The following is a 26,422-nucleotide window of genomic DNA, read 5'->3' on the forward strand; positions in this document are numbered from 1 at the left end:
CAATAAAAGAAAACCAAGAAACATTAAGGAAAAAAAAAAGCTGGCCTAATTTGCTTCCTTGATTATGAGAAGCAAGTGGTTAACATGCTGAGTGAGAAAGCAAAGTCTATGAGACACGTAACTCCTAACCTTCTTCTAATGAAGGGCAGAGGATGCCTTTTACTGCAAATCTTCTCAAGCAGCATTAAATCACAAACCTGGTCAATCACCCCCGGGATTCAGTCTTTCCCACAATGGTCTAACCATCCCAGGGACAGAGAGACCTCTGGCTAGGTCTCTCTGAGCAGAAGGCCCATAGAAGCAATAAAACATGTTTAGATGAGAACAATCAGTGAATAAGCAAACACTAAGTACTTATGTGTCAAGCACTGTGCTAGGTGCTGGAGAGATTTGGGCAAAGACCTTTTGAAAACGTGGCTTGAAAATGTGGGAGGGGGACAACCCACTTCCTTCCTCATAGTTCCCTCAGAACAGAAAACACCTGCGATATAGAGGGAACTCCTGTCTAAAAGGAAATATTCCCTTTCCTCAGGGAAAGCCTTAGCCCCATCCCACACTATCTCCCCCAAGCTGATTTCAGAAGCCCTCAAGAATGCTGGCCATTTCTGCCTAGGATCACCCACCAATGCTGTCTGCAGCAGTGTCATAGCCTGCTTCTTCTCCTCCACCTCCAGCTTCAGCCTCAGCATAGAGCTGGTGACCTCAGTGGCCACAGCCGATGCCTGCTCCAAGTGGGCCAGCTCTTCTTCCGTCAGGATCCCCTGGGGAGAGCGGTAAAGGTTAGACATACCAGCACCGTCATCCACCTGGCTCTAATGGAAACGGGTCATTATCTCTACTCAGATCCAACTGAGCACATATCACCTGCCTTTCCCAGCACGTCCTTGTCATAGCTTTCCTACCTCCCGCCTCAAAAATCAGCCAATCTATTTGAGGTAACATAGCTAAGCAAAGTTCAGAATGCTGTAGAAAAAGTCTAAGATGTAAGGATGGGGTGTGTGTGTGTGTGTGTGTGTATCTTTGGACATGTGTGTATATGTATGTATGTCCCAAATTCATCCAACTCTTGATTATTCACTTTGAAGAGGCAGGAGGAACAATGGCAGCATAAATTGAGACAGTCTATTTTTTTTTTTTTAATGCTATTTAACTTTGAAGTATGTAGTAAGTCTATGACTCTCATTCCATTTAGCTTGGATTAATCTTGAGATGAATACATTTTCTGAGTACACTTCAAATTGAGTTACACCAATAACTCCATCTTTTAATACACTGCCCTATGACCCCACTGCTACATGGGGAAGGAATCTACTTGGTGACAATCTTCCACTGGATCCAGAGAAGAAGCACTGAAATTCACACATTTCCTTGTTTGGGCTATTATCAAAGGATGCACAGGAGTTAGCAGAGGCTCACCTCCCGAGGAATGGCTGAGGCCACAGAATGGGGTCGTTCCTGTTCCGACTTCTCCATCTCATCTAAAAAGCTCATGATACTCTGAAGTTTAGCTTCAGAAAGCAATGCCCCATCCTCTGGGACTCCATGGGGTGGATTCAGTTTCCCAAATTTTTCTAAGTTGTCAGCTGTTAAAGAATTAGAGCCAACTTCCTGTAGAAAGGAAAGAGGAAAAGGATAGGATAGGATAAAGGAAGCAAAATAAGTATATATATATTTTTTTTAACAGATCACATCAGAGTAATTTAGCAATCCAAGAAAAGTTATCTGCCCTGATCTGGGAAGTAATCTGCATTTTTTTTGTACTTGCTTGTGATGAAGGAGAAGTGCACAAAGGTAGCAGTGCTCTATCATGTTAGAGATTTGCTTTTGGAAGGTCAAATTACCCAAAGCACCTCGCTGGGAACTCAGGACCTAATGGAAAACAAAACTTTCTCCTTCTCCATTTCTATCTATCTTTCTCTGTGTGTGCGTGTGTGTGTGTCTGACTCCATGTAAACAGATTCCCCTAGAAGAACTGCCACTATTAACATGAGATGAATGGACAAAGAAGGAAAAAAAGGTGATTTAAAACCAGTGTTATTTTCCTTGTACTTCAAGCTGAAAAGCTTTGCAGTATATGCCTATACTCCCAGTATTCAGCCCAGTTAGCTCTGAAGAGACTCATCATTAAAAGACTGACCATCAGATGACCATCTCCTAAGATATGGAGGGCTACGGTGATGTCATGCAGAATGAAACCTCTCCATGTCTGAAGAGATGATCAACTACTGGTCTGTCGTCTATGATCTAATAGGCTAGTCCTTGGATGAGAAACATAACAATCCAAAGCCTTTCCAGCTTGAAAGGAACTACAACAGCTTATGTGCTGTATTTAGGAAACCAATGCAGAAGTATCTGGGGACTTTAGTGAATTTCTCAATATAGAACTAATCCAACAAGAAGCTGGGAGAGAAAAGAACATTATTTCCTTCTGGCCCAGAGCTTACAGATGTTAGCATAGAGTGCTGATAGGATGATTTCATAAAGACATTAGGAAATAGGGTAAGGGTCATCATCATTCTTTGTTGGACCAACTTTTTATAAGGTTAGTCTCATCCAGCTCTGGTCAGATGCCCCCCAAACTTAAGATGAAAAATCAGTGACAGTTTCATTCTAATTCCATGTTCTCTTACAATCTGAGCTTCCTGAGTCTAGATTACTTTAGATTTTGACCATACGAAGTGGAAGACTGGAGTGAGATATGCACAGAGGTAAACACTCTGACTCCCTTTAGTTACCCCATCAATCCAGGAATATTTTTCTTTTTTATAAGTCTTGGGTTGGGTCAGCTGCTCTGGTTCCTCTTCTAACAGCTTCAGGGTTTCCAGCAGCTCATTAAGAGTCACCTTGGCTTGGGGTCTGCTGGCTACTGTGACCTCAGTATCCAGGCTCTCACAAACAACCTCATGAGAGATTATGTCCTACAGTCCAACAGAGATAATATGAAGAAAAGAGAGAAAGAAAACAAGCATCTAATTAACCAGCCAAAAGCATGCCCCCAAACACTTAAGCTAGGTACTGCCAGAGAAGAGAGTCAGGGGTCTACTCTCTTACTTTGGATGAACAGACTCGGTGTGTACCATTAGTTTTAAGATTAGGTTTATCCCTTCACTAATTTTCTTAACAACTCCTAGGTCAATAAGAGAATATTAGGTTGAGAGTTAGAAGACCTGGCTTTGCCACTTAATAATTGTAAGGTCTTGGGCAAGTCCCTGAAGCCTCAGCTTCAATATGTATAAAAGGTGGATCTTACTCTCTCTCATGCCTTCACCTCACAGGACTACCGTGAGGACAGAGCCTTACAAAGTGTTGTACAACATATGCCAACATCACCATCATGGCTGGCACCTTCCCCTTAGAGAAAAGCAAACTCAGTACACAGGGATGATTATGCAATCCTGGCTTCTGCTCTCTGGCTGTTCAAAAGCACCCACTACAGACTGAGGGAATCTTACTGCAGCAATGGAAGGAGGCAGGGAAGAGGGTGAATGGTGCAGGTCAGACATGGACAGGAAGAGACTTATGGCACATGATAATCAATGCAGGAATAAAAGGGCTGCCCAAGAGACCTGTGGCTTATCTTCTGGAGATTTACAAAGATCTGGGGAAGACTCAGGGACTGGGTGGAAGTATTCCTCAGGTTCTGTAGCACGGAAGTTGGCACCTATAAAATAAAAAAGAGAATGAATATATAGCCAATATTCAAATTCAGAGCCCTCTTAGATTTCCTACCTATCAGCCCCCTAAGGCTTTGTCAAAAGCAGCCACAGAGAGGGAGCAGGGCATGCATAGATGCAATGGCTGGCCATCAGATATGCGATACAGTATTATCATAAGATATTATAATCACTCCCTCCCAAATGTAATATGAGAGATTGTGCCTTTATCTATGTCAGAGCTTAATAGAGTGTAAGTCAGGGCTAATGCAGAGAATCCAAGACTTTGGACTTCAATACTCGTTTGAGCTATTATTTCTCTACTAGCCCTGGGGTCTATCTGAGCAACCCACCTGTGTTGTTAGCTTTGATGCTGCTATTTGCCAGGCTCCCATTCTTCAGGGAGGCTGCCTGTATGGACCTTTTTTTTGATGCCTTCCTGGTTTCCTTCAGCTGCTCCAATTCAGTATCTACTGCCTTTTGGGATGCTCGTTTCTGCTGGAGTTCCTGCCATGATAGGATATGTTAACAGTTCACAAATCAGGAAGAAAGATTCTTTCCATTTCCTGCAAGTAGCACTACATTGAGAAGCCCTGTTGTGTTTGGGAAGGAAAATGGAAAGGAAAGAGTCAACTGGGTTACAGTAAATCAGAGAAGACAGTACTGAAAGATGACTTCAGTGAGAACAATTTCCCCAAGGATTATCATCCTGATTTAAAATGCCCCAGAACTTTATTTTGGTTAGAGCTACAGCTTTGAAAAAAGATGTGCATTTTGTTTGCAACACATCACCTCTTTCCAACCTGTCTCCAAAAGACTACTCTCCTAACCTTTCCCTTTTTATAGACTCTATCGCTTCTGGCCATTATGAATGGATTTTCATTTGCTGGGACTATCATACTGAATGGTATCCCACAAGAATAGCCTGATCCAAAACAGATTAAAGACCAGAGGTTTACATATTTGGACTCTGATTCATCCTGTAGCTAGGCTACCTGAATAGCAGCTTGTCTGGCCTGCCGGGCTTTCTCTTCCCGAATTTTCTTTCTCTCTAAATCTTTCTGTGGCTCCAAGTCGAAGATGTTTCCTTCCAATTGTTTTTGTTGTCTTTCCTGCAGAACAAACAGAATAGGAAATTAATTTCTTCATTCTTGAGACAAAGTCTCTTGAGAACAAATTAAGTTCCTAAATAACATAGCAAGTAATACATGAATGTTGAGAAGGGTCACCTTAAAAACAACCCCTAGATTTTTGATTTCTAGAAGATTTAGGGAGCTTAAAGCCATCAAGCATTTTCACATGTCAGAAGGCCTCAAATGCCTTATAGTTCTAAGGCAGTTTGATTTCTGGATTTTAAAAATCCATTAGTAAAAAAACTTGTGTCATCCAAAACCAGTCCCTCAGACAATTTTCTCATAAAAACTATCACTAAGAGGGCCCAGGATCTAGGTGATTATCATTCTACAGAAAATGACCAGGGCTAAGCAGCCTTGCCTGCTCTGCCCAGATCTTGTCACCTTGTCCTATTCCTTCAGTCAGAATCAGAACCCAGTATGAATGAGAGGGGGTGGCAACATAGATTGTGACTATGTGTGGCGATTTAAATACATGATGCTACTGAAGCTTCTGTCACCTCAGAATCTGCCACTCTATAGAAATGAAACTTATACCATTGATATATGGGGCCCTGACACATCCTCTGGGATTGTAAATTATGTGGGTATGGGCTCACATCCATGACCTTTCACACTGACCTTTCTCTTGGATGTTAGCAGGTGTTCCAGGAGGGATGCACCAGCTCGATGTCTTTGTGCATGGTGTCGGTACCAACGCTGAATGGTAATGGCAGCTAAATTTACTTGATGGATAAACCTATAAGAAGGAAAAGGATCAGATGGGATGCTTATTCACTTCTCCATTATTGTGACAAAAAAAGCTTTCAAAGCTGTAATTACCTCTTAAATTTCTCTAATGCCTATATCCAAGCATACAAAATATGTCAGTGACTCACATATCTAAAAGCATCTCATCTATAAGTGATTTACATAGTCTAATATAGATCATAATTGTCTATTCTTAAGGACTTGAAAATATAGTGCAAATTATACAAAAATACAGAGAAGATGCAAACAAAGTAATTATCTGAATTTGGTAGGGTGGTGAAGAAAGGCTTCTTAGGAGCGGTAAACTATCATGTCTTGAACACTAAATTTCATTATTTCTTTTCCTTTCTGTTCATTTCCAAATATCCAGAAAGCTAATAGCTAGACTGAGGGGATTACTGAATAAATTAGCAAGATCACCCATACTCTATGAGCCACAGACAAACACCATCAAAAAATCCCTAGCCTATGTCGTTCTGAACATATGCTATCCATTTTTGTCTTTTCAGTTTCCAGGAGACACACTCCCTTTACCACTCTACCTCCATTTCTATAATTTTCCATTGTGCTTTAGACTCATCTGTTGCCCTTCTGATCACAAGAATCCTCTCCTGTCCAGCTATTTCCCAGAGGGTTTGGCTCACCTTTCTGCTTCTTCTTCTGTTACTTCCTTCCTTTTAAGCAGTCCTGCAGTGCTGCTAGTATTGTTCCGAGTCACATTATTATTGCTGGATAAATTTTTCTGAGATTTCATAAAACTGCAGCTCTCATTGTCTTCATTGGTGGTTGCTTTGATGATGTTGCTAAAAGGGGAAAAAAGCATCTGTAGTTTTATCACAGGGCTCCCTTTACACCAAGGAAGTTCACTGTAGCTCACACCTGCTTGCAGGCCAATAACTGCATAAAAAGGCAACAATGACTGGCTGACTTGCTGAGCTAGCTGAGCTAAGAAGTTGAGAGAATGAATAAGTCTATTGCAAGACTAGTGGTTGGAAAAAAACTTAAATGTTTTTCATATTAAATTTTTTTCTTATAAACTTAATCATTAATAAACATTTAAATATAAAAACAAGAGGAATGTATATGATACTGTCAACTTGCTAGTTTTAAAACATGATCAGAATTGCTCTATTTGTATTCTTTTCTGTACTTTTTTCCCCCACATTTAAATTTTTTCTTTTGATCTTGTTTTGTGAATTTGATTGCCTATTAACTTATCCCCTTCTCCCACAAAAACAAAACAAAACAAAAAACCACACCTTGACACCTCAGAGATCTCAAAGCTCTCTCCCTTCCTATTCTTTGATTCTAGCTGATTCCTGTATCGTTAGTTTCATTCCTTATCTCTAATGGTGAAAAGACAATGCCTATTAATAGGGGGTTTTGTACTGCTCAAGGTAAATTTCAAGGACAAATTGGTCTCAACCTGCTGGAAGTTTTCTCCCATACTTTTTCCATCTGCTAACTACAATCAAAATAGCAGGATAGATGAGATTTATAAGGAAAAAAAATTATTGGTCATTTTCATCAAAAGTCCTGCTAGAGATATCTATGCTTGCCAGCCTTTACTTGCTGTGGCTTGAAAATGGACAGCAATGAGTCTTTGTAACTCTACAAGCCTCTAAAAAGGAACCAGGATAAACAGGTAGTACACTTCTTTTCAACAACAATGATCACCTTCATTTAAACCCTTGCAAGTTATAATCAATTTAATCTTTAGGCTGTACTGAGATAGCATATACTCACACTCCACCTAAGGCTAAAAGCTTCTCAAAAGCCCAGGCAGAAAATGGAAGATAGAACCAGTAACTGTGATGTCCATGATACTGGTCAACCTTGGGTGGTTTTTATGCCAGAATCCCAACTGCTGCTATAGGTGGCTGCTACTATGATTTGGAAAAAGGAATAATCTTTGAACTGACTTCTCTTTTCTTGGCACATATTTCTTCTCCTGCGGCGTGTTCAAAAGCTTTATACTTTTTAAAGCATCTTTTCTGACCCTTCTACCAATCCAATAAAGACCCTCATTTAGATCTTGACAAGTTATCAGTGCCTAAGAGCATCTCAGGGGTTCCTGATCAATTAATTACACTGAATTGTATCATGCATAAATTCAGTGACCAGACAGGAGAACATTCTCAGATCCTGAATAAAAAAAAAAAAAAAAACAGAAAGGGGGTTCTTAGAGCAACAAGTAGATTTGAGAGGTGGTTTCCTCTTTTGGCAAGCAGTCTGATGGCAAACTACTCTTCTGAAGAGAAAAATCTTACTACTCATTTGCAGAAGGGATGGGAGAAAGGAACAAGGGTGGAATGAGAATATAAAGAAGGTGAGAAAACAGAATGTTGAACATGAAGAAGACTTCTTTATCCTTACAGAATATCAGTTTTAAAAGAGACCTATAAGGTCATTTAGTTCAGTATGTACCTAACTAAGAATCCTTTCTACAAAGTATCCTATTAGTGGTAATTCAGACTTAACTACAGAAGAAATCTACTAAGATTTCTCCTGAATTAGCTCATTCTACTTTGGGACAACTCTAATTGTAGGAAGATTTTTTTTAGATCATATCTAAATCTGCCCCTCTGACCCAGTATTCCTATTTTTTCTGTGACCAAATAGAACAAGATTAATCTCTCTTCCCCATATCATTCCTTTAAATATTTGAAGAAAATTGTTTTCCTTAGGTTTCCAGGCTAAATATCTGTAATTCCTTCGATTGATCCTTATAAAATATGTAAAATATGGTCTCCAGGGCCTTCACTACTCTGCTTGCCCTTTTCTGTTTGTCAATGCTATTCTCAAAATGTGATGCTTGGATCTGAATACAACACTGCAAATGAGGACTAATTAGGACAATACCATAGCCTTCTATGTTCTGGACACTTAATTCAGACTACATTGGTATTAGTGGCTCATCTGAACTTGTAATCCACTAAAACCCCTAAATTTTTCTCATGTAAACTATTATATAACAATACCACTCTGATGTTGTATTTGTGAAGATGATTTCTTATTTAATCAAAGTACAGGACTTTACACATTTACCTCTATTAAATTTCATCTCATTAGTCCTGGGCTATTGTTTAAGTATTTTGATATTGGCCCAAGTCAAAAGAACAGTCTTTATTCCTATTTTTTATGACTGTCTGTCTTCAGTTCTAGACAGAAGTGATTTGGATCTCAGTGGTTCTAACTAGAAACTATTATGAGATTATCTATCTTTATGTCACTCAGTGATTACTTGGTACCATGAAGGCTGATCCTCCCTCAAAGCAGGAACCTCCTGAGAACAAAATTATCTTACTGCTTTCCTCTACTACTTCTGAACTATACTTTCCCTGTGCCTGAGCTGCTGACTCCATATGAGATTTTCTTTTCTTTTCTTCCTTGGGCACAACTCTCCTTGCTCTTCAGGAAGTGGTCAAGGATAAGAAGAAAGCCTACTTGAGGGATGAAGCAGCCTGGTTGGAGCTCTTGGGTGGAGGAATTTTGTCTATGGTGTTGTAGTTGTTATGTACCATGGTGGTAACACAGTTGCCCACAGCTCCTTTGTTGCTCCTAATGAAAAACAGAGAAAAACACATTATAGCTTACTGGACCATTGACTATTCTCCATCAGTCAATGCCACAAATGAGAGGTTTTTAACTATTTTTGTGTCATGGACTCTCCTTCTCAGAATGTTTTTAAATACATAAAACAGACAAAATTATAAGGGAAGCCAATTATAATGAAATAACAGTTATTAAAATATGTGTATTCTTTAAAAGTTCATGGATACCAGGTTAAGAAACCCTGCCACTACATGTCCACTGTGAGCAAAATTTTATATTAGGCACTGTGAGAATAAAGGAGATTATACAAAAAGATTTACATTGTGCCCCTCCAAAATGATATCCTAAATATCCAGGATATGAGGCCACCTCACAGTAAAAACTGCTTTTTGTTACTGTACTAATTTTACTTTGTAGAAAATAGCATTATAGGGAGATTCTACAAACCGCCACCTGCCGATGTATGTATATCAGTGGGTCTTTTAGGTTTTTGAGTTTTTCAATGAAGGACCCAAGAGACAGTACCTGTAAGCTCCTCAAAAAGCTAGTGCTCAGGAGAAAAGCAAAAATTAGCCACATAGAAAAAAAAATAGAGAAGAAAAAGAACTCCCAAATATGGAAGAGGAAATAAAGGAAATTATTAGAAATTATTTTGAATACTGATATCTTAAATAAAACAGATAGATACTTACAAAAGTATGAAATATCCAGACTGACAAAACAAGAAACAGAAAATTCAAATAACACAAAATCAAGGGGGGAAAAATCAGAAAAAAACATAAAGGAATTTCAAAAGAAAATAATTCAGAAACAAGTTGATTTACAAATAAATTCAATCAAACATTCAGAGAACATTTAATTTCAATATTACATAAGTTGCTTGCAGAAATAGGAAAAAAAGATAAATAAGGTACTGATAACTAAACCAAATAGGCAAATTAGAGAAAGAAACCTATAGATTAGAAGATCTTAACCTGGAATCTGTGAACTTTAAAAAAAATTTGACAACCATATTTCAATATAATTGGTTTCTTTTGTAATCCTATATATTCTATTTTATACATTTAAAAACATTGGGATGGTTCCATAAACTTTCAAAAACCGTCGTTAACAGACCAATATCAAATGGATATTAATATAAATTTTTAATAAAAAATTGAAAAATAGATTTTAATGACATTAAAAAATTTTATCTATAACCAGATTGCACTGATAACCAGGAATGCAGAGTTGGTTCAACATTAGGCTAACTATAAGCACAATATACCATAATATCAACAACAATATCACATAATTATAGCAATTGATGTAGAAGCAGCTGTGGGGAAAAAAATGTAATCGTCCTGAATGTTAAAACCATTAAAAACCTTAGGAATGGGCTCTTTTAAAATATGTGATAAAAAGTATCTTTCTAAAACAAAAACTAGAGGACTTCTCAATAACGCCAGTAAACAAAGCAAGAATTCCTATTAATACCACCATTATTTAATCCAGGTCTAATAGCTATTGCAATAAGGTAAGAAAAAATAAATTGAGCAAATGAGCATGGGCACAGTGAAAAAAAAAAAAAAGCTTACTCTTTGCTCATATAGAGAACTCTAAAGAGTCAACTAAAAACCTGAAATAACTTCAAGCAAACTAGCAAATATTAAAATAAACCTACAAAAATCATCAGTCTTTATGAATATTATCAACAAAATCCAGCAAGAAGTGACAGAAAAGATAATACCTTTCAAAAAATTGAAAGAAAGCACAAAATATGTATAACTATTAAGATCATCATATTGCAGCAAAGCATTAGAAACAAAGGAGAGACCCATCAGCTGAAGAATGGCTGAACAAATTAGGACATCTGCATAACACAAAGTTATTATACCTAGAGAAATGATGAAATCATAAGATTTAAAGAATCCTTAGAATTCTAGGAAAACTTGTATGAAATGATGGAGGGTGAAATGAATAGATGCATTTTAATGTATTTAACATCTACTGGTCATCCTGCCATCTAGGGGAGGGGTGGGGGGGTAAGAGGTGAAAAATTGGAACAAGAGGTTTGGCAATTGTTAATGCTTTAAAGTTACCCATGCATATATCCTGTAAATAAAAGGCTATTAAAAAAAAAAAAAGAAATGAATAGATGCAAGAAAATAGTTTGTATAATGTAAAGGAAAACAGCTAAGAGATTTAGGAACTCTGATCGATGAAAGGATCAATCATAACTCCAGATGCTTCTCACCTTTGGCTGGGAGGCGATGGACTAGAGTTTAAGAATGAGACAAGTTTGGTTTGAATACATTTGTTATAAGAGATGGTTTTTATGGGGGGAAAGGGAAGGAAACAGGTAGTTAGTAATTTTTAAAACAGAGGAATCAAACTTTTTTTTAAACAGATCTTTTTTGTTTTGTTTCGTGCTTTTTTTTTTTTTTTTTTTTTTTGAGAGAAAATTGGAAGTAAGTTACTTGCCCAGGGTCACATAGCTAGTAGTAAATATTTTGTGCCCAAGACCAGATTTTAATTCAGGTTCTCCTGATTCCCAGGTTGGTGCTCTATCCATTGCACCATATCAAGCTGTCCCCAATCAAACTTTTCTTACAATATACAGAAAAGAGCAGAAGGAAGTCCAGATAACACATGTAAGCAGGACAGTGTTGGAACTGATATGTAAAACTTAGTAAATACCTAAAAAAACTCCCTGAGATGTATGTAATAGCTTTATGATATCATGTAAAATCCTTTTTTTCCCCCTTCTTTGTATATAAAGTTCATATCTATTAATATTTTTCAAATGCATAATAAAAATTTTTTAATTAGTCTTTTCTTGGTAAGACATTCAATCAGCTAAAGTAATTATAAATATATTGGTATGTTATATTGAAAGCAATAGGAATTTAGTTTTTTAGATCTGCCTAAAGTGTCATTAAATTCAACTAAACACAATGAATAATACATTTCAGCAGATAAAATACTCTGATTTAATAAATTCATGCCTTTATTCTTGACTACAAAACAATCTTACAACATAGATCTATTTTTCATATACTTAACTAAAATGAAATAAATCCAATGAAACTTTTAAGTTACGTTGAAGTTTATTTTAAAATGACAACTGAAACTACATATTTCAATGTAAAACAATTTTATTCATTTTTTTAGCTTGTACAAGTCTGGTATTTCAAAACAAGAAGAATTTGTTAGTATTATTATTTCTATTTCATATGTGGCAAAACTCAAACACTCCTCTGCTGTACCTGACAGATCAAAGAAATGACAGTTAAATACCTACTCTCTCTCTCTCTGTATGTATGTGTGTGTATATATATCCTACTATAAATTTTTTTGAAGATAGAAATCATGTCTTTTTAGTCTTCCTTAATTCTAAGCAACCTCAATATTTCCACGTCCTATCATCTTATAGTTTATAGACCAACAAACTTGTCTGAATGTACTCTAGTTTATGTCTTTTTTTTTTTTACCTTAAACCATATTTATTTAATATTTTCCCTGTTATATTAAAAAAAGCAAAAAATATTTTTACATTTGTTTTTAAAATTTTTGAGTTCTAAGTTCTCTCCCTTATCCTTACCCATAATTAAGAAACCACATGTGAAGTTGTGCAAAACATTTCTATAAAAGTCAAGTTGTGAAAGAAAACACAGATAGCTCACCCTAATGAAAATAAAAACCTTCAAGAAAACTTAAGTTTTAAAAAAGCAAGACAGAGAAAAAAAAAAGTATTTTTCATCGTAAGTCCTTTAGAGTAGTCATGAATGACTGTATAACTAAGAGTAGCAAAGTCATTTACAAAGTTTTGAATGCTTGTGGATAAGTTCACTTACCCTAATCATCACAGAACATTGCTATTATTTTGTATATAATACATTTCATTTTGCTTGGATTCATGAAGGATTTTTCCAGATTGTTGGTTATTTTTCCTGAGCATCTCGCTCATCATTTCCCATAAAACATTATGTCATCACAAATACATACGACAGTTATTGAACCATCCCCAATTGATGGGCATCCTATCAATTTCCAGTTTTTTTGCTCTGAGAAGAGAGCCGCTATGAATTGTTTTTGTTACATATAGGTCATTTTCCTTTTTTTTTTTTTTTTTTAATTTCTTTTGGTATTCATGCCTAGTAGTTATGTTGTTAGGTCAAAGGAGATACATGAATTTATAGCTGGGCACAGATCACATCTTTTGATCATTTATCAATTGGGGCATAATGATCAGTTTCCTCCATGTTTGAAAAATGAAGCTTTATCAGAGAAACTTGCTTCAAAAATCTTTTTACAATTACTCTTGCTAACTATATATCTCCTCCCCCCCAATTTATTCTCTCTCTCCCTTCACCCTATCCCTCCTCAAAAGTGTTTTGGTACTTCTCTCCTTTCACCCTATCCCTCCTCAAAAGTGTTTTGGTACTGACTACTCCTTCCCTTAATCTTTTGTCTCTTTTATCATCTTCTTTCTTCCCCCTCTTCCTATATATCATATATTTTCCTACAGGGTAAGATAGATCTCTATATTCATAGTGAATATGTATGTTCCTTTTTGAGCCAATTCTGATGAGAGTAAGATTCACTATGAATGATTTCCTTCTTAAATCACAATGCCAAAAATTAAGCATAATACTTAAGATGTAATTTGATTATTGCAGAGTTCATTGAAAATTCTTGCTTCCCATAATTAAAACTGATCCTAAGTCTCTACCAAAAAGATAATTTCACCAAGAATTTAGTATAGTGGTTCAAGTTAACTGGACTAGTTTTATTTCTCAAAACTTAGTAAATTAAGAAAAATCCCCCATGGATGGAATCCTCTCCCTCCTCACATCAACCTTTTCATTTCCTTCAAGTTCCAGCTAAGATGCCAGAGGAAAGATCAGCCTATTAAGAAGGACCCTGACAGCATCTTGCCAGCAATGACTAAGAGAGAGATCTTTCTGTGATTATCACTGGGCCATCTATTCCCTTTACCATTATAGAGATGAACAATGGAGACACCTTTGAACTCTTGGAGGATAACTTCCTCTTGTCTGATAATCTGGAAAATTTCAGTCAGCTTCTGTATGAGCAGTGAGTGGACCACCCATCTTATAAATCTAAACTGGAATAGAATTAGTATCAGGTGTCTAATGGCACTGAAAATCTCTTCTTCAATTGGAACTTCATCATCTAGGGACTTGAGATAAAAGGTCAATAGCTTCAACACTGATTGATGATCATCTGCTGAGAACACTATGGAAATGGTTCAAACCCTCTCTCTAGGATCATGTTCTTATCACTAATTAATGTGGCTCCCTCAGTACTGAATGGTTGAGACGCACCAAAGGTCTTGCTCCATAAATAGCCTTTAGTCTCATAAATATACTTTGGATTGCTACTATCTGTATAAAATTGAATTTTATCTGTCTTTTTATGGAGTCAGGAATCCTGTGTCTCTCTAAGCTTCACTTGTACTTTACTTTTGATGGAATTAAATGCTGTCTTCATAGACATGGATGAACTAAAATGCTGGTACACCTTATGGAAGTTCTTGTTTTTCATTTAGCAGCTTTTTCAGAAAGGGCCAAGGAATGGTTGATATGGTGTTTGCTGATTGACAATTCTAGGAGAAAGACCAGGAGCAGAACAGAGGTTTGTACACCACGTGTATAGATCTGACCAAGGCCTCTGATACTACCACTCAGGAGGACTTTTGGAAAATTATGTCAAAATCTCATTGCCTGGAAAAGTTCATCATAATTTGACGTCAATTTCACAAGCATGGTTGCCCAGGTTCTGGATAATGAAAGATGCTCTTGTGCCATGCCAGTCACCAAGGCACCATGCTGTGCTTGCTCCTATGCTTTTTAGCATGATGTTTTCAGTCATGTTGTCAAATGACTTCATTGAGGATGAACATGGCATCAAGGTTAACTACTACATAGATGGTAAATTCTTCAAGCAGTACCACAGCATCCATGTGTGGAACCAGCCATTACAGCAAATGGAGAAGTTTTAAATGCTGTGGATAAGTTCACTTACCCTGGCAGTATACTTTCCAAGGATGTCCACATTGATAATGAGGTTGACAACTCATTTCCAGAGCTAGCTCAGTATTTGAGAGGCTCCAAAAGAAAATGTGGGAAAAAAGAGTCACACTATCAAACTGAAGGTCTACAGAGCTGTAAATAGATGCCTGTGAAACCTGGGCAGTATACCAGTATCATGCCAGGAAACTGAATTAACTTCTCTCATTTGAATTGTCTTAGTTTGATTCTAAAGATTACCAGGCAGGACAATATATCAGACACTGAGGTCCTTTCTCAAACTAAACTGCCAAGCATTCCAACTCTACTGCACAGAGCACAACTCCATTGGGATAACCATACTGTCCAAATGCCAAATGTTCACTTGCCAAAAAAGATAATTTTATGGAGAACTCACACAGAACAAGCATTTACGAGGTAGTCAGAAAAAGCAATACAAGGACACTATCCACATCTTTCTTAAAACTCTGGAATTCATTGTGCAACATGTGTGACACTAGTAGAGGGCCACCTAGCATGATGTGCCATCACCAGAGAAGGTATTGTGCTCTATGTACAAAGCAGAACTGAATTAGCTCAAAAGAAATGTGAGATGCACAAATTTGGAGAATCTATCCCAAATGTTCACACAATCTATTTGTGCTCCATCTCTGGCAAAGTATTCCAAGATCACACTGGTCTGATCACACTTTTGGTACTCTTCAAGAATGAAGGAAAATCATTACTATACTAAAATACCATCTTCTATAAGAAGTTTTTACTGATTCCCCTTAATTACAGTACTTTCTCTCTGTTACTTCTAACTTTTCCTTTATATAGTTTGTTCATGTATGGGTATTTGTATGTTGTTTCCCCCATTAAATGGTAAGATCCTAGAGAGCAGGGACCATCTTTTACTTTTCTTTAAATCCTTAATGCTTAGCACAGTATCTAGGACAAAGTAGGTACTTAATAATAAATAAAAACTTTAGTTACTTGAGAAGCTAAGTCCATGAGTCTATAAAATCATACTTGTTCCTGTATAATGTCTACCAAGTTCTACCTTAGATTTGAGTCATAGGGAATGAGAAATATGCCTTCATTCTCCTAAAGGAAAGGCTAACTTAAGAGTGACAGAAAAAAATTTTTGAGCCCTATTTAGCACCTATGCTATGCTGTGGCAATACTTACTCCCTGAATACCACACAACACATTCTTGATTAGCTGCTCTCCTTTGAGAGGTGAGAGAAAGCCATCTGTTTTCGTGGTTTACCCGTACCTGTTGTTGGCAGTAAAGTTAGGTGCCAAGGATATTGTGCCTTCTTTTTTCCTCAGACCAACTGAGGAGTCAACTGTATTGGTGCTTCGAGCACTGGATGAAATGGTGAACACTCTGGGCTGGTCATCCTGTTATGGAACACAGAGGCAACCTAAGTAAGAAGACAGGATTTAGATCACTAACCTCAACTCTACCTCAAATTATTTGTATAATACTTGGGCATATCATTTCTTCTGGTATCAGGTTTTCTATCCACAAAATGGAAAGGGCTATAATTGGCCTTTATGTGGTGGAAAGAGTAGCCAAATAAGCTGAAAAATTCTTTCTAATGAGAAGGACTTGATAAAAATTGTCTGGTGTTTATTTACTTTCCCTTTTCTAGAGGTAGAAATACTTCATAGCAAGTTATAGTCTTCTCTTTCCCTCCCTAATATCAAATCTTCTAAGGGAAGAGGAAAGTAGAACCAGAGGGATCAACAGTTCTATTTCATCTCTGACTCAAACTCCCACAGATCCCCTTACCAGAATATTCCATGTGGTTCTCTTCTCAGGTGAAGTTTTGCACAGACCTGCGAGCTTCTTTCTCCCTCCAGTGCTGCTGTCAAAGAAGGTCAGAAAATCTGTGGGTTGGTCAGTGCTGGGTTCAGAAAAGGAAGAAGGAAAAAATGAACATACCCAGATCTCAGACACAAAATGAAATCTAACAAGCTGAGGTAAAATCATTAGCTAGAAATGCAGCCCTCTGTACACATAGCCCAAGGACTTAGTTTCTTAGCTCTTATTTAGAAGCCAGCAAGAAGTCACGATATATAACATCTATACAAAAATGATTTGGGGCTTTAATGGTAGTTCTTATTCTTGAATGAGGACTTCAACATCAGACCCAAACTTTGGCATGAACTGGTTTTTTTTTTTTTTTTTTTGGGGGGGGGGGAGAATGGGTATGGGTGAGAAGGACATAGAAAAATAGTGATAGGCTTCCCAAAAAAAGAAAAATAAATAAATAAATAAAGATTATTGGAGCTATTTTTTAAAATTGCAAAAAAGAACATTAATCTGGCAGAATATTCAAGCACAACTTCTTTGAAAGTTACATGGTGGAGAGACAAAGATGGCAGAGTCACAGCAGAAGTATAATACTCCTTCCACAAAAAAAAACAAAAACAAAAAACAAAAACAAAAACAAAAACACTGTACCAAGATTCAATTCTGACTGAGATAATTAAAAAAATAAATTAAATCACAGGGAAATTTATTTGATTTATTTTTCTAGGCCAAGCAGGCATAGATAGAAAGATAATGAGGTCTATAGATGCTAGGAATCAAGTCTATCTAGGACCATACCGCATGGAACCTCCCAGCTAAAGGAGGCCTGCCTTCACAAGAAGAGTTCCAGAACCATACAAAGAAGCCTGTCCTTGTTCAGAGAGCAAAAACTAATGTCAATGTGTGTATGTGTGTGTGGTCTGTTCCCCTTTTCCTCCAACCCCATTCTAATGCAAAGTTCACAGATCCAGTGTGGGACTGAGAAGGGGACCTGTGCCTTGGAATGGTAAAGGAGAAGTTATAGGAACTATAGGTTTGAAGAACAAGTATAGAAGAAAGTAATAGGTAACCAAAGAAGCAGAGAGGGGTCTTAATTCTAGCTCATAGTCCTGTCTGAAGCCTACAACAGAATAACCAAGGCAAGAATCCTAGACCAAAGGAAAACTGTGAAGGGGCAGGTCAATTCTCTGAGAGCATCCACAATTGTGGATCATAACATCTCAACGAGTTGCAGGGTAGCCTTTGCTGACACAGATGTTGTGGACTGGGAATGAGATAAATTGGAGGCAGAGCGAAGAGGAGAGAGGTAAAACAACACCACAATGGCCTCTCAGTCAGAGATTAGAGAACAGCAACTGAGAAGCCTCTCAGTCTCTTTGTATCATCCTCTCACAAGAGGAGATCCATTCAGGTTGGATCTCCAGCAGCCACTATCAGGGGGCTCCCGTGTATTCCAACAGCTCCCATGTATTCCAACAGAAAACCTGGAGAGATTTCCAGCTGCTACATAGTGACTGAGTCCAGCAGCAGTCTATAGTTGCTCAGACTGCAATCCAGATCAAGAACTTGAGAGCTCAGATCAGGAAGGCAGTGATCAGACTACTCCCTGGATCATATCATTATGAGAACACTAAAAGTCTGCATTCACCAACCTGACCTCTCCCTATAATATAAGAATAACACAATTCTCACCACCTCCAAGAAAGCAGCAGCAAGATCCAAGGGGACACAAGCACAGCTCAGAAATTCCTTCCAAGAAGGAAGACTGAATCACCATTGCTGCTCCTGTTTCTGCTGCTCTGCTTCTCCTCCTGCTGACATGAAAGCCACTCCAGACCACTTCCAGTACTACTGTTTGGGGAGGCAGGAAACCATATGCTTCAGCCACACCAGCTTGCAGAAACTACCCTGTGACCTGTCCTCTAATGCATGCAGCCCCAGCAACATGGACTCCTACTTCAGAGTCCTGCTGGGGAGGAATTGTCCCCAGCCCAGGGCAACAGTAGCAGTCCTGGCCTCACATCCCTACTGCTCAACCAAGACAATAGCCAAATGCAACAATGGCAAGTGCCAAACAAGCATCAAGTGCTGAAGCATTTTTTCTTGTTTGAAATGAATCAAGTATCTACTTCAACAAGTTCTAAAGCAAATGAGTACTGAAATACCACCATATAGAATTATGGGAGAGGGAATGAAATAAAGGACTCTAAGCACTTTCAATGAAAAGACCAGAGCTGCGTAGAACTTTGAAAAACAGACAGAAGAATAAAGAAAAACAAAAAAAGTATGAATATGAATGAGCAGTTATAGGGGAGTAACTAAACTTTATATTCTAATATATAGAGATAATAGATGTTTACCCTATTATCTGGAGTCATAGGAGAAGTGTAATAAGACAGAGGGCTTAGGAGTAAGCAGGCTTTTGTTATAGTTTGATGATCTTAAAAAAAAAATAAGGGAAAAAGAATACAAGAAGAGGGTAGGGGAAGGATAAGGAAAAGAAGGATAGAGGAAATTATTTCACATAATCAAAGTATGAAAGCAGAAGACTATAAACAAAAAAGAGGGGTGGGGGAGCAGGCAACACTTGAATTTCACTTCCATTTTACCTGGTCAAAGGAAAAAACACACATATATATACTCACAGTTAGATGCAAAAATACATTTCACTCAACAAAAATAAGGAAAGAGGGGGCAAAAAAGAAGCTTGCCCTGGCATGTCTGCCTCTCTCCCCGCCCCTTTTCCTCCTCCCTCCTTCTCTCTCTCCCCCTCTCTACCACACACCACTCCCATATCTCCATCCTATGTAAGGTCATAGATCCAGTATGGGACAAGAAGGAAACCTGTACCCTAGAAGTAGTGATCCAGGGAAAGGGGAGATTGAAGGGCTTAGGTTATATACTGATTGAGGAACAAGTATAGAAGGAAGCAGTAGTTATATGGATATAACCCAAGGAGCAGAGAAGGTCTTACTTCTACTTCACCTAATCTGAGAATTGCAGCAGAATAACCAAGATAGGAATACCAGACCAAAAGAAAGCCTTCAGTTCTGTCACTATGAGCTTGCAGAGCTTTCCAGATACCAAATAGTGGCTGAGTCTTGCAGCAGTTTACTGGACCTCTAACCAGGGGCAAATCCATGGTTTTATTGCTCAAACCCAAACTTGCAGCAGGAGATTAACCAAAGTATGGATTAGTACTAAGCAAAACTCTAATTATTGAGGTAGATCTCCAAGAGGGGTTGACAAGATTTTTTTCTTTATTTTCAATGGGGAGGTGAAAGGAGGTGATATAGAAAGAACTCAGATTCCCATTCATTAAAAAAATAAAATTTACTTTTTAAAAATTACATGTTTTCTGTAATAGATTTGGCTCTTTTTTAACAATGAGGTGATTTTCAAGGCAATTCCAATAGACTTGTGATGGAAAGTGCCTTTTACATCCAGAGAGTGAACTATGGAGACTGAATGTAGATCAAAACATAGTATTTTCACCTTTTGTTGTTGCTGTTTTTATTTGTTTGCTTGTTTTTTTTCTCATTTTTTTTTTCACTTTTGTTCTTATTTTTCTTGAGTAACATGATAAATAATGTAAAGATGTTTAGAAGAATTGCACATGCTTAATCTATAACAGATTGTTTAATTATCTTGGGTTCCAAGGCAGAGAGGGGAAGAGAGAGAGAGTTTTGAAACACAAGGTTTTGTAAAGGTGAATGTTGAAAACTATCTTTGCATGTATTTGGAAAATAATATATTAAAACCAAAAAAAGTTACATATTGAAGTTATGATATACTTAAAAGGAAAAATAAGCCAAACTTAGGCCATTCAGTTTCTTTCTATAGAAAATGGTCATTTTCTTTGGTATTTGTTAAGTTCAGAATTTTAAAAATCTGTAGAGATTTTACCATTTAAAAAATACACATACACATATACACACACAATGTTTATATATGTGTCTATGCATATATATGTGTATATATAAAATCAATGTGGATATCCTTGTAAAGTATATATGTGCACATGTATACATATATGCATACATCCTAAGAACCTCAGATCCCTGTTCATTCAGTCAAGTTCTACAATATTAGTTATTTCATCAAGAATACTGACTAGGAAGTTAAATCTCTCTGCTTTATTCACTTTCTATGTCTCCTTTCTAGACTGTCAAAAGATTCTATTATTTTATCATTCTGCAATTCTCTCAATGATTCTTCAACCTAGAAAAGTAAAAATGTTGGGTTCCAAAAGCATGAAGTACTATGAGAATATGCTCCCTTAACCTTCTCTCACCTATTAATGAAGACCTACTGAGAGAAAATGGAATGACAAATACTTCAAGCATATACAAGAATTATCTATCAAGTGAACTGTCATTAGCCCTAGGCTGGGATTTATTTCTGCTTTTACTTTGGAAAGCGGAATTAGTCAACAGAATTGGGAAGTAAGGTTTCAGGAGTCTTACGGGATGCAGATCATTTCTTGGCCTCTAATTACTAATATTTCTGATAAAGTCTCCTTATATCCCAACCACAAAAGAACCACCATTCTAAAAGTAAACATAGATTGGATATTTTCTTGAGAGCTCACATTTGGAGACCAGAAAATTGTTTGCTACAGGCTTTTAACATAGATATTTAGTGTGTAAACAGGTGGGGAAATATTCTAGCAATCTGCCTCACCACCCAAAACAAAAATCACCAAAAAACATTTGGCCAAATGTTTCCTAGATAGTATAAAGAATGGGCTCCTGGTGAGCAGAGACCTACTTCCAAGAGGCTTCAGTAATATTTTATATTTGTAAAGAACTTTAGGTTAACAAGCATTTCCACATATATTAGCTCATCTGATTGTTTTAACAATCTTGTTTCATAGCACAAACAAGATCACATTTTGCTTATCAAGCAGATGGTTCAAATTTATTTTTTAGAGTTACACAGTCAAGGGAATCCACTGCCGGATTTCTGGCAATGATCTCAAAGTAACAATGAATAGAATGACATCTCTAAAACTACAAATACAAAGGAGTTATGCCAAGGAAAGGAAACAAGTTAAGTAAGGTCAGAAACAGGAAGATCATCTTCATATACACATTTAGAACTTACCCTGGGTATTACAATACTGGAAAATTTGACATTGAGCAGGAGAGAAGTTTAGGACACATTATGTAATTCAGTTATTCAAATGATAAAAGCACCTGTATGACTTCCTGCCAAGGAAGTGAATAAGAGTAAGGGCAATAGTCATGTCTGAATCAAATTCTTAAAAGGCAACATTTATGGAAAGGAAGAAAAGAGATGCTTAGGCATCTGAAAAAAGAAATAGTGCTGCCAATTTTGCAACAGATTTATATTTCTTCAGCCCCTTCTCATTATTAATACAAGAAAAACTTTTTGCATAAAGAATATAAAGCAACACAACACTAGAAAACAAGAAAGATTTGAGGTATAAACCCAGAATTCTTTTTCTTATTATTCCTATAAGAGAGGTAATATAAGTACTATCACCCATTTTAATGGGACAAAACTGAGGCCCAGAAGAGTTAAGTAATCCAAGGCCACATGAACTTAGTTAAACTCAGGCTTATCCTCTACAACATTCAGAGTTATTTAATTAGGAATATTGACTAAGAGGTTAAGTCCTTCTGCGCTATTCAGCTTCCATGTCTCTTTTCTAGACTGTCAAAGATTTTAGGATTTTATCATTCTGCAATTCTCTCAATGATTCTACAACCCAAATAAGTAAAAATGTTGGAGTCCAAAAAGCTCTGTCTAGGCCCAGGGTTCCACCAAACCTGACCTGGTTACTTGATGCTGCTATAACATAGCTCCAAAGGACTATTCCAAGAGTCTGAAATCTCTTGAACAACTATCCCAGATGTCCCTGCCTTGTTCTGGGGCAAAAGGCAGCCTCTTCCCTTTCTCCCTAGAGGAAAACTCCAATCCTTGGCCCCTAGCCCAGAATTGAATTCTCTAAAGATTCTACCAGTCCTCCCACAAAAGAATTCCCTTGGCTTTTATAAACAATGCATTCCTGAAAAGGGGTGACAGGAAGAAGAAAGACCCCTTTCCAAACTGAAGAGAAGCATTAAGAAAAGAACATAAAAAGGGTTCAACAGTCAATCTCCAGTTCATTTAGATGAATAGGCAGCTTTTCCTAACCAAAAAAAGGTTAGAAGAATTTTAACTGGCTTTCTTTCCCAATTCTGTCAGAGATTAGAATATGAAAAGAGAGGGACTATTACAGCCTTCTGGAATCCTTTTTCCATAGCAGAACTGCCAACACATAAAGCAAGAAAGTCAAAGGACTAAGGCTCAGTGCAGGTAAGGAAAGCTTATGAAGAGAAATCCAACACAGTAAAGAATAGAGCCCAGAACAACTCAAAACACTTAAACATCACTGATTATGATCCCATTTCTTTTTTCCGCCATAAGCCAACAACTGCCCACATCCAACCCTGGAAAAGAAGGGGAGACTCTCAAAGCAGGACCCTTAACTATCACATTCTTCCACTGCTTTCTTTTCCCACCCTCATCCTCTTTCATTATTTTTTTTCCTATGAAAGATATAAACTAGCAAGGAAGAAGAAAAAAATGTCCTAGTCTCGCAACATCTTTTCCAAAAGGAAGTCAAGTCATCTTTCAGCCCTGCTGCCTCTCTCTCACAGAGGGTACAAAAGCTGAGCCATTAGTCTGAAAAGACAGTATTTCCTCATCCACAAAATGGTGGTAACACCATTTTAGGTCATACCATTGAAGCAAGTACTCTTTCTTTTCTGAGGTTTGAGGGAATTCCCTGGAGACATGGAAAAGCCTATTCTAAGTAAATTAGGGTTGAACTGGGGACAAAAGCTAAGAGGATTACCTGAGGGTATCATTCAACTGCTGATTGACATGGGTTGTACTGCTGGATCTTCGAAGGTTATTGATAGCTCTGGAACTCCCAAGTCCTGTACTCTCCTGAAAAAAAAAAATCAAGCAAGCAACAAATAATTTTTGAGGATCTATAAAGTATAAGAACTACAGTAGATATGTACAACTACATATTGTTGACTGGAAGAAGCTTATACTCTAACTGGGAAATACACATGAAAAAAGTAGGAAATAACACATGATACATACAAATATAATGAAGTAGTAAATCATGTTGTACAAACTATAAATGTTAAAGAATTTTGCAGAATGGGAGAGGTCAATGTGGGTTAGAACCATTTTGTGAAAAGCTTCAAGAAGAACTTGAGTTAGGCCTTAAAGGATAGGTAGGATTTTTGGAAGCAAGAGAGGAACAATGCACCAAATTTAGGGAATAACAAATCAGAAAGTATAAATATGACATGTTTGTGGAAAAGGGATCCAGTGACTACAACAAAAGATACATGTTAAGGAAGAATAGAAAATAATGTTAGGTAAGGTAGGTTCAGATTAGAGAAGGACTAAAAGTCAGAAGAGTTTAGATTTAAAGCAACAGGTATACAAGTTTTGACCAGGAAAATGATGTGATGATAATAATGCCCAAGAAAGATTAATGAGTCAGGATACACAATTACACAGGATGAATTAGATGAGGGAAAAACTGGAGTGGTGAATGGAGGGGAAGTCAGCCTATAAACTAGGGCAATAGTGAAGAATGAAGTTCTAAATTAAAGTGATACCAGCATGACTTGAGAAGAGAGGAAGAATATTAGAGATAATTCTTAGGGGGAAAAAAGTAGCATTTGATAGTTTGGGGATAAAGGATATGAAGGAGGGACATGAGTCAAAGGTGACTAAATTTTCAAGTCTAGATAATTAGTCCTATAGCGGTATTACTAACAGAGAATCTTACAAGAAAAGTCTTTTGAAAAGTCAGGGAGGAGGGGCAAAGAATCTGTTTCAAACACACTGACTTAGAAATGTTCAACAGATAGAGAAATATAACTAAGGAAATGAAACTTGCCAAGTTAACAGGTCAGAACTTGATGTAAATATTGGGAGACACCAGCATATATATATATATATAAAATGGTTGGAGTTATAGAAATGGATGGAATAAGATAACAACTTATAACTATAACTATAGTGCCTCATTGATTTTTACAAATATTACCGCCCTCTCGGTTGAGAACTTTACCAAGAAAAATCAATTTAGCTTGAACGCCATCATCTCTCCTAATATCAATATAATACTCAATAATCCTCTTCTTTATTTCAATTTCAAATTAAAAGGCGACCTTTATCCTTACAAAGAATATTCCCTGTCCTTGTACCTTTGATCTTATCCCTTCCTATTTTCTCCTGAAGACTGCTCCACCATGAGCTCTGTCTACTTTACCCAATTCTCCCATTGCCCATCTTTTACAAGGTTCTTCACTGCTATCATCTATAAACACAACAAAGTCCCTTCTATCCTCAAAACCTCACTATAGACTACTAATCCCTTCATGCTATCCTACTATTTCTCCTCCGTTTCTTAACCAAAGTCCTCGAAAAAGGACCAGAACTTAATAGAATATTTGACATACAAGATCCAGGAGAAATATAAGCCAAAAAAACAAAGATCATTTATAAGGGATTTAATAAGGACAAATATAAACTCACTTTTGGAGACTTTGTAAGCTCTTAACAACCTGACTCCAAGATGCTTTTTCAGATACACTGCCCTATCCCACTGCACAGTCAAGAATCTTCTTGCTGTTCTTGTCTGGTCTCTGTGCCTTTGAACTATTATCCATGGCTACAATGTCCTGCCTTCTCCCCTTCACCTCTTGAAATGCCTGGTGTTTCATTAAAAAATTAACCACCTTGATCCAACTATTCTGGAGAATAATTTGGAACTATGGCTAAAAGGCTATAAAACTGCATACTGCATACATCCAGCAATAGCACTCCAAGGTCTACATCCCAAAAAGATTACAAAAAAGGAAAAAACTCAAAAAATTTTATAGTAGCTCTTCTTGTGATAACAAAAGAAATTGAGGGGATGCTCATCAATTGGGGAATGGCTGAAACTGTGGTATGTGAATGTAATGAAATACTATTATTCTATGACAAATGTGAGCAGGATGGTTTCAGAAAAACCTGGAAAGATTTACATGAACTGATGCTAAGTGAAATGAACACTATATACTGTAACAGCCAACATTGTGTGATGATCAACTGTGACAGACTCTTTCCTCAGTAATAAAATGATCCAATGTAATTCCAAAAGATTCATCATGGAAAATGCTATCCATATCCAGAGAAAGAACTATGAAGTCTGAATGCATACTGAAGCATACTATTTTCACTTTCCAAGACTCATCATGGAAAATGCTATCCACTTCTAGCAAAAGGATTATTAAATCTGAATACATACTGAAGCATACTTTTTTCACTTTTTTTATTGTTGTTTTCTTGTGGTTTTCCCTTTTGTTCTGATTTTTCTTTCAGTCATGACTAATGTGGGAAAATGTTTAACATGATTGTACATGTATAACTCTTATTAGATTACTTGCTTTTGGGGGGAGATGGTAA

At 37.0% G+C, this 26,422-nt stretch overlaps 1 protein-coding gene across 6 annotated transcripts in view; it reads right to left on the reverse strand.

The window, feature by feature from the left end:
- Nucleotides 1-26,422, reverse strand: part of CEP131 (centrosomal protein 131) — a 50,967-nt gene that overhangs the window by 17,950 nt on the left and 6,595 nt on the right. For 4 of the 6 annotated variants that reach the window (XM_031965617.1, XM_031965616.1, XM_012548597.3 and 1 more), the window contains exons 3-14: nucleotides 23,796-23,890; nucleotides 16,907-17,021; nucleotides 16,385-16,512; nucleotides 8,984-9,097; nucleotides 6,181-6,339; nucleotides 5,408-5,525; nucleotides 4,649-4,765; nucleotides 4,007-4,160; nucleotides 3,567-3,661; nucleotides 2,736-2,918; nucleotides 1,417-1,608; nucleotides 624-761 (exon numbers count right to left, since the gene is read on the reverse strand). In XM_031965617.1, the coding sequence (XP_031821477.1) occupies nucleotides 624-761; nucleotides 1,417-1,608; nucleotides 2,736-2,918; nucleotides 3,567-3,661; nucleotides 4,007-4,160; nucleotides 4,649-4,765; nucleotides 5,408-5,525; nucleotides 6,181-6,339; nucleotides 8,984-9,097; nucleotides 16,385-16,512; nucleotides 16,907-17,021; nucleotides 23,796-23,890 (1,608 nt within the window). Of the gene's footprint in view, nucleotides 1-623; nucleotides 762-1,416; nucleotides 1,609-2,735; nucleotides 2,919-3,566; nucleotides 3,662-4,006; nucleotides 4,161-4,648; nucleotides 4,766-5,407; nucleotides 5,526-6,180; nucleotides 6,340-8,983; nucleotides 9,098-16,384; nucleotides 16,536-16,906; nucleotides 17,022-23,795; nucleotides 23,892-26,422 lie in introns of those variants that run through there. The other 2 variants (XM_012548596.3, XM_031965618.1) reach the window with 2 other exon arrangements.

This window comes from Sarcophilus harrisii, chromosome 4 (genome assembly GCF_902635505.1).
Source record: "Sarcophilus harrisii chromosome 4, mSarHar1.11, whole genome shotgun sequence".
NCBI lineage: Eukaryota > Metazoa > Chordata > Mammalia > Dasyuromorphia > Dasyuridae > Sarcophilus > Sarcophilus harrisii.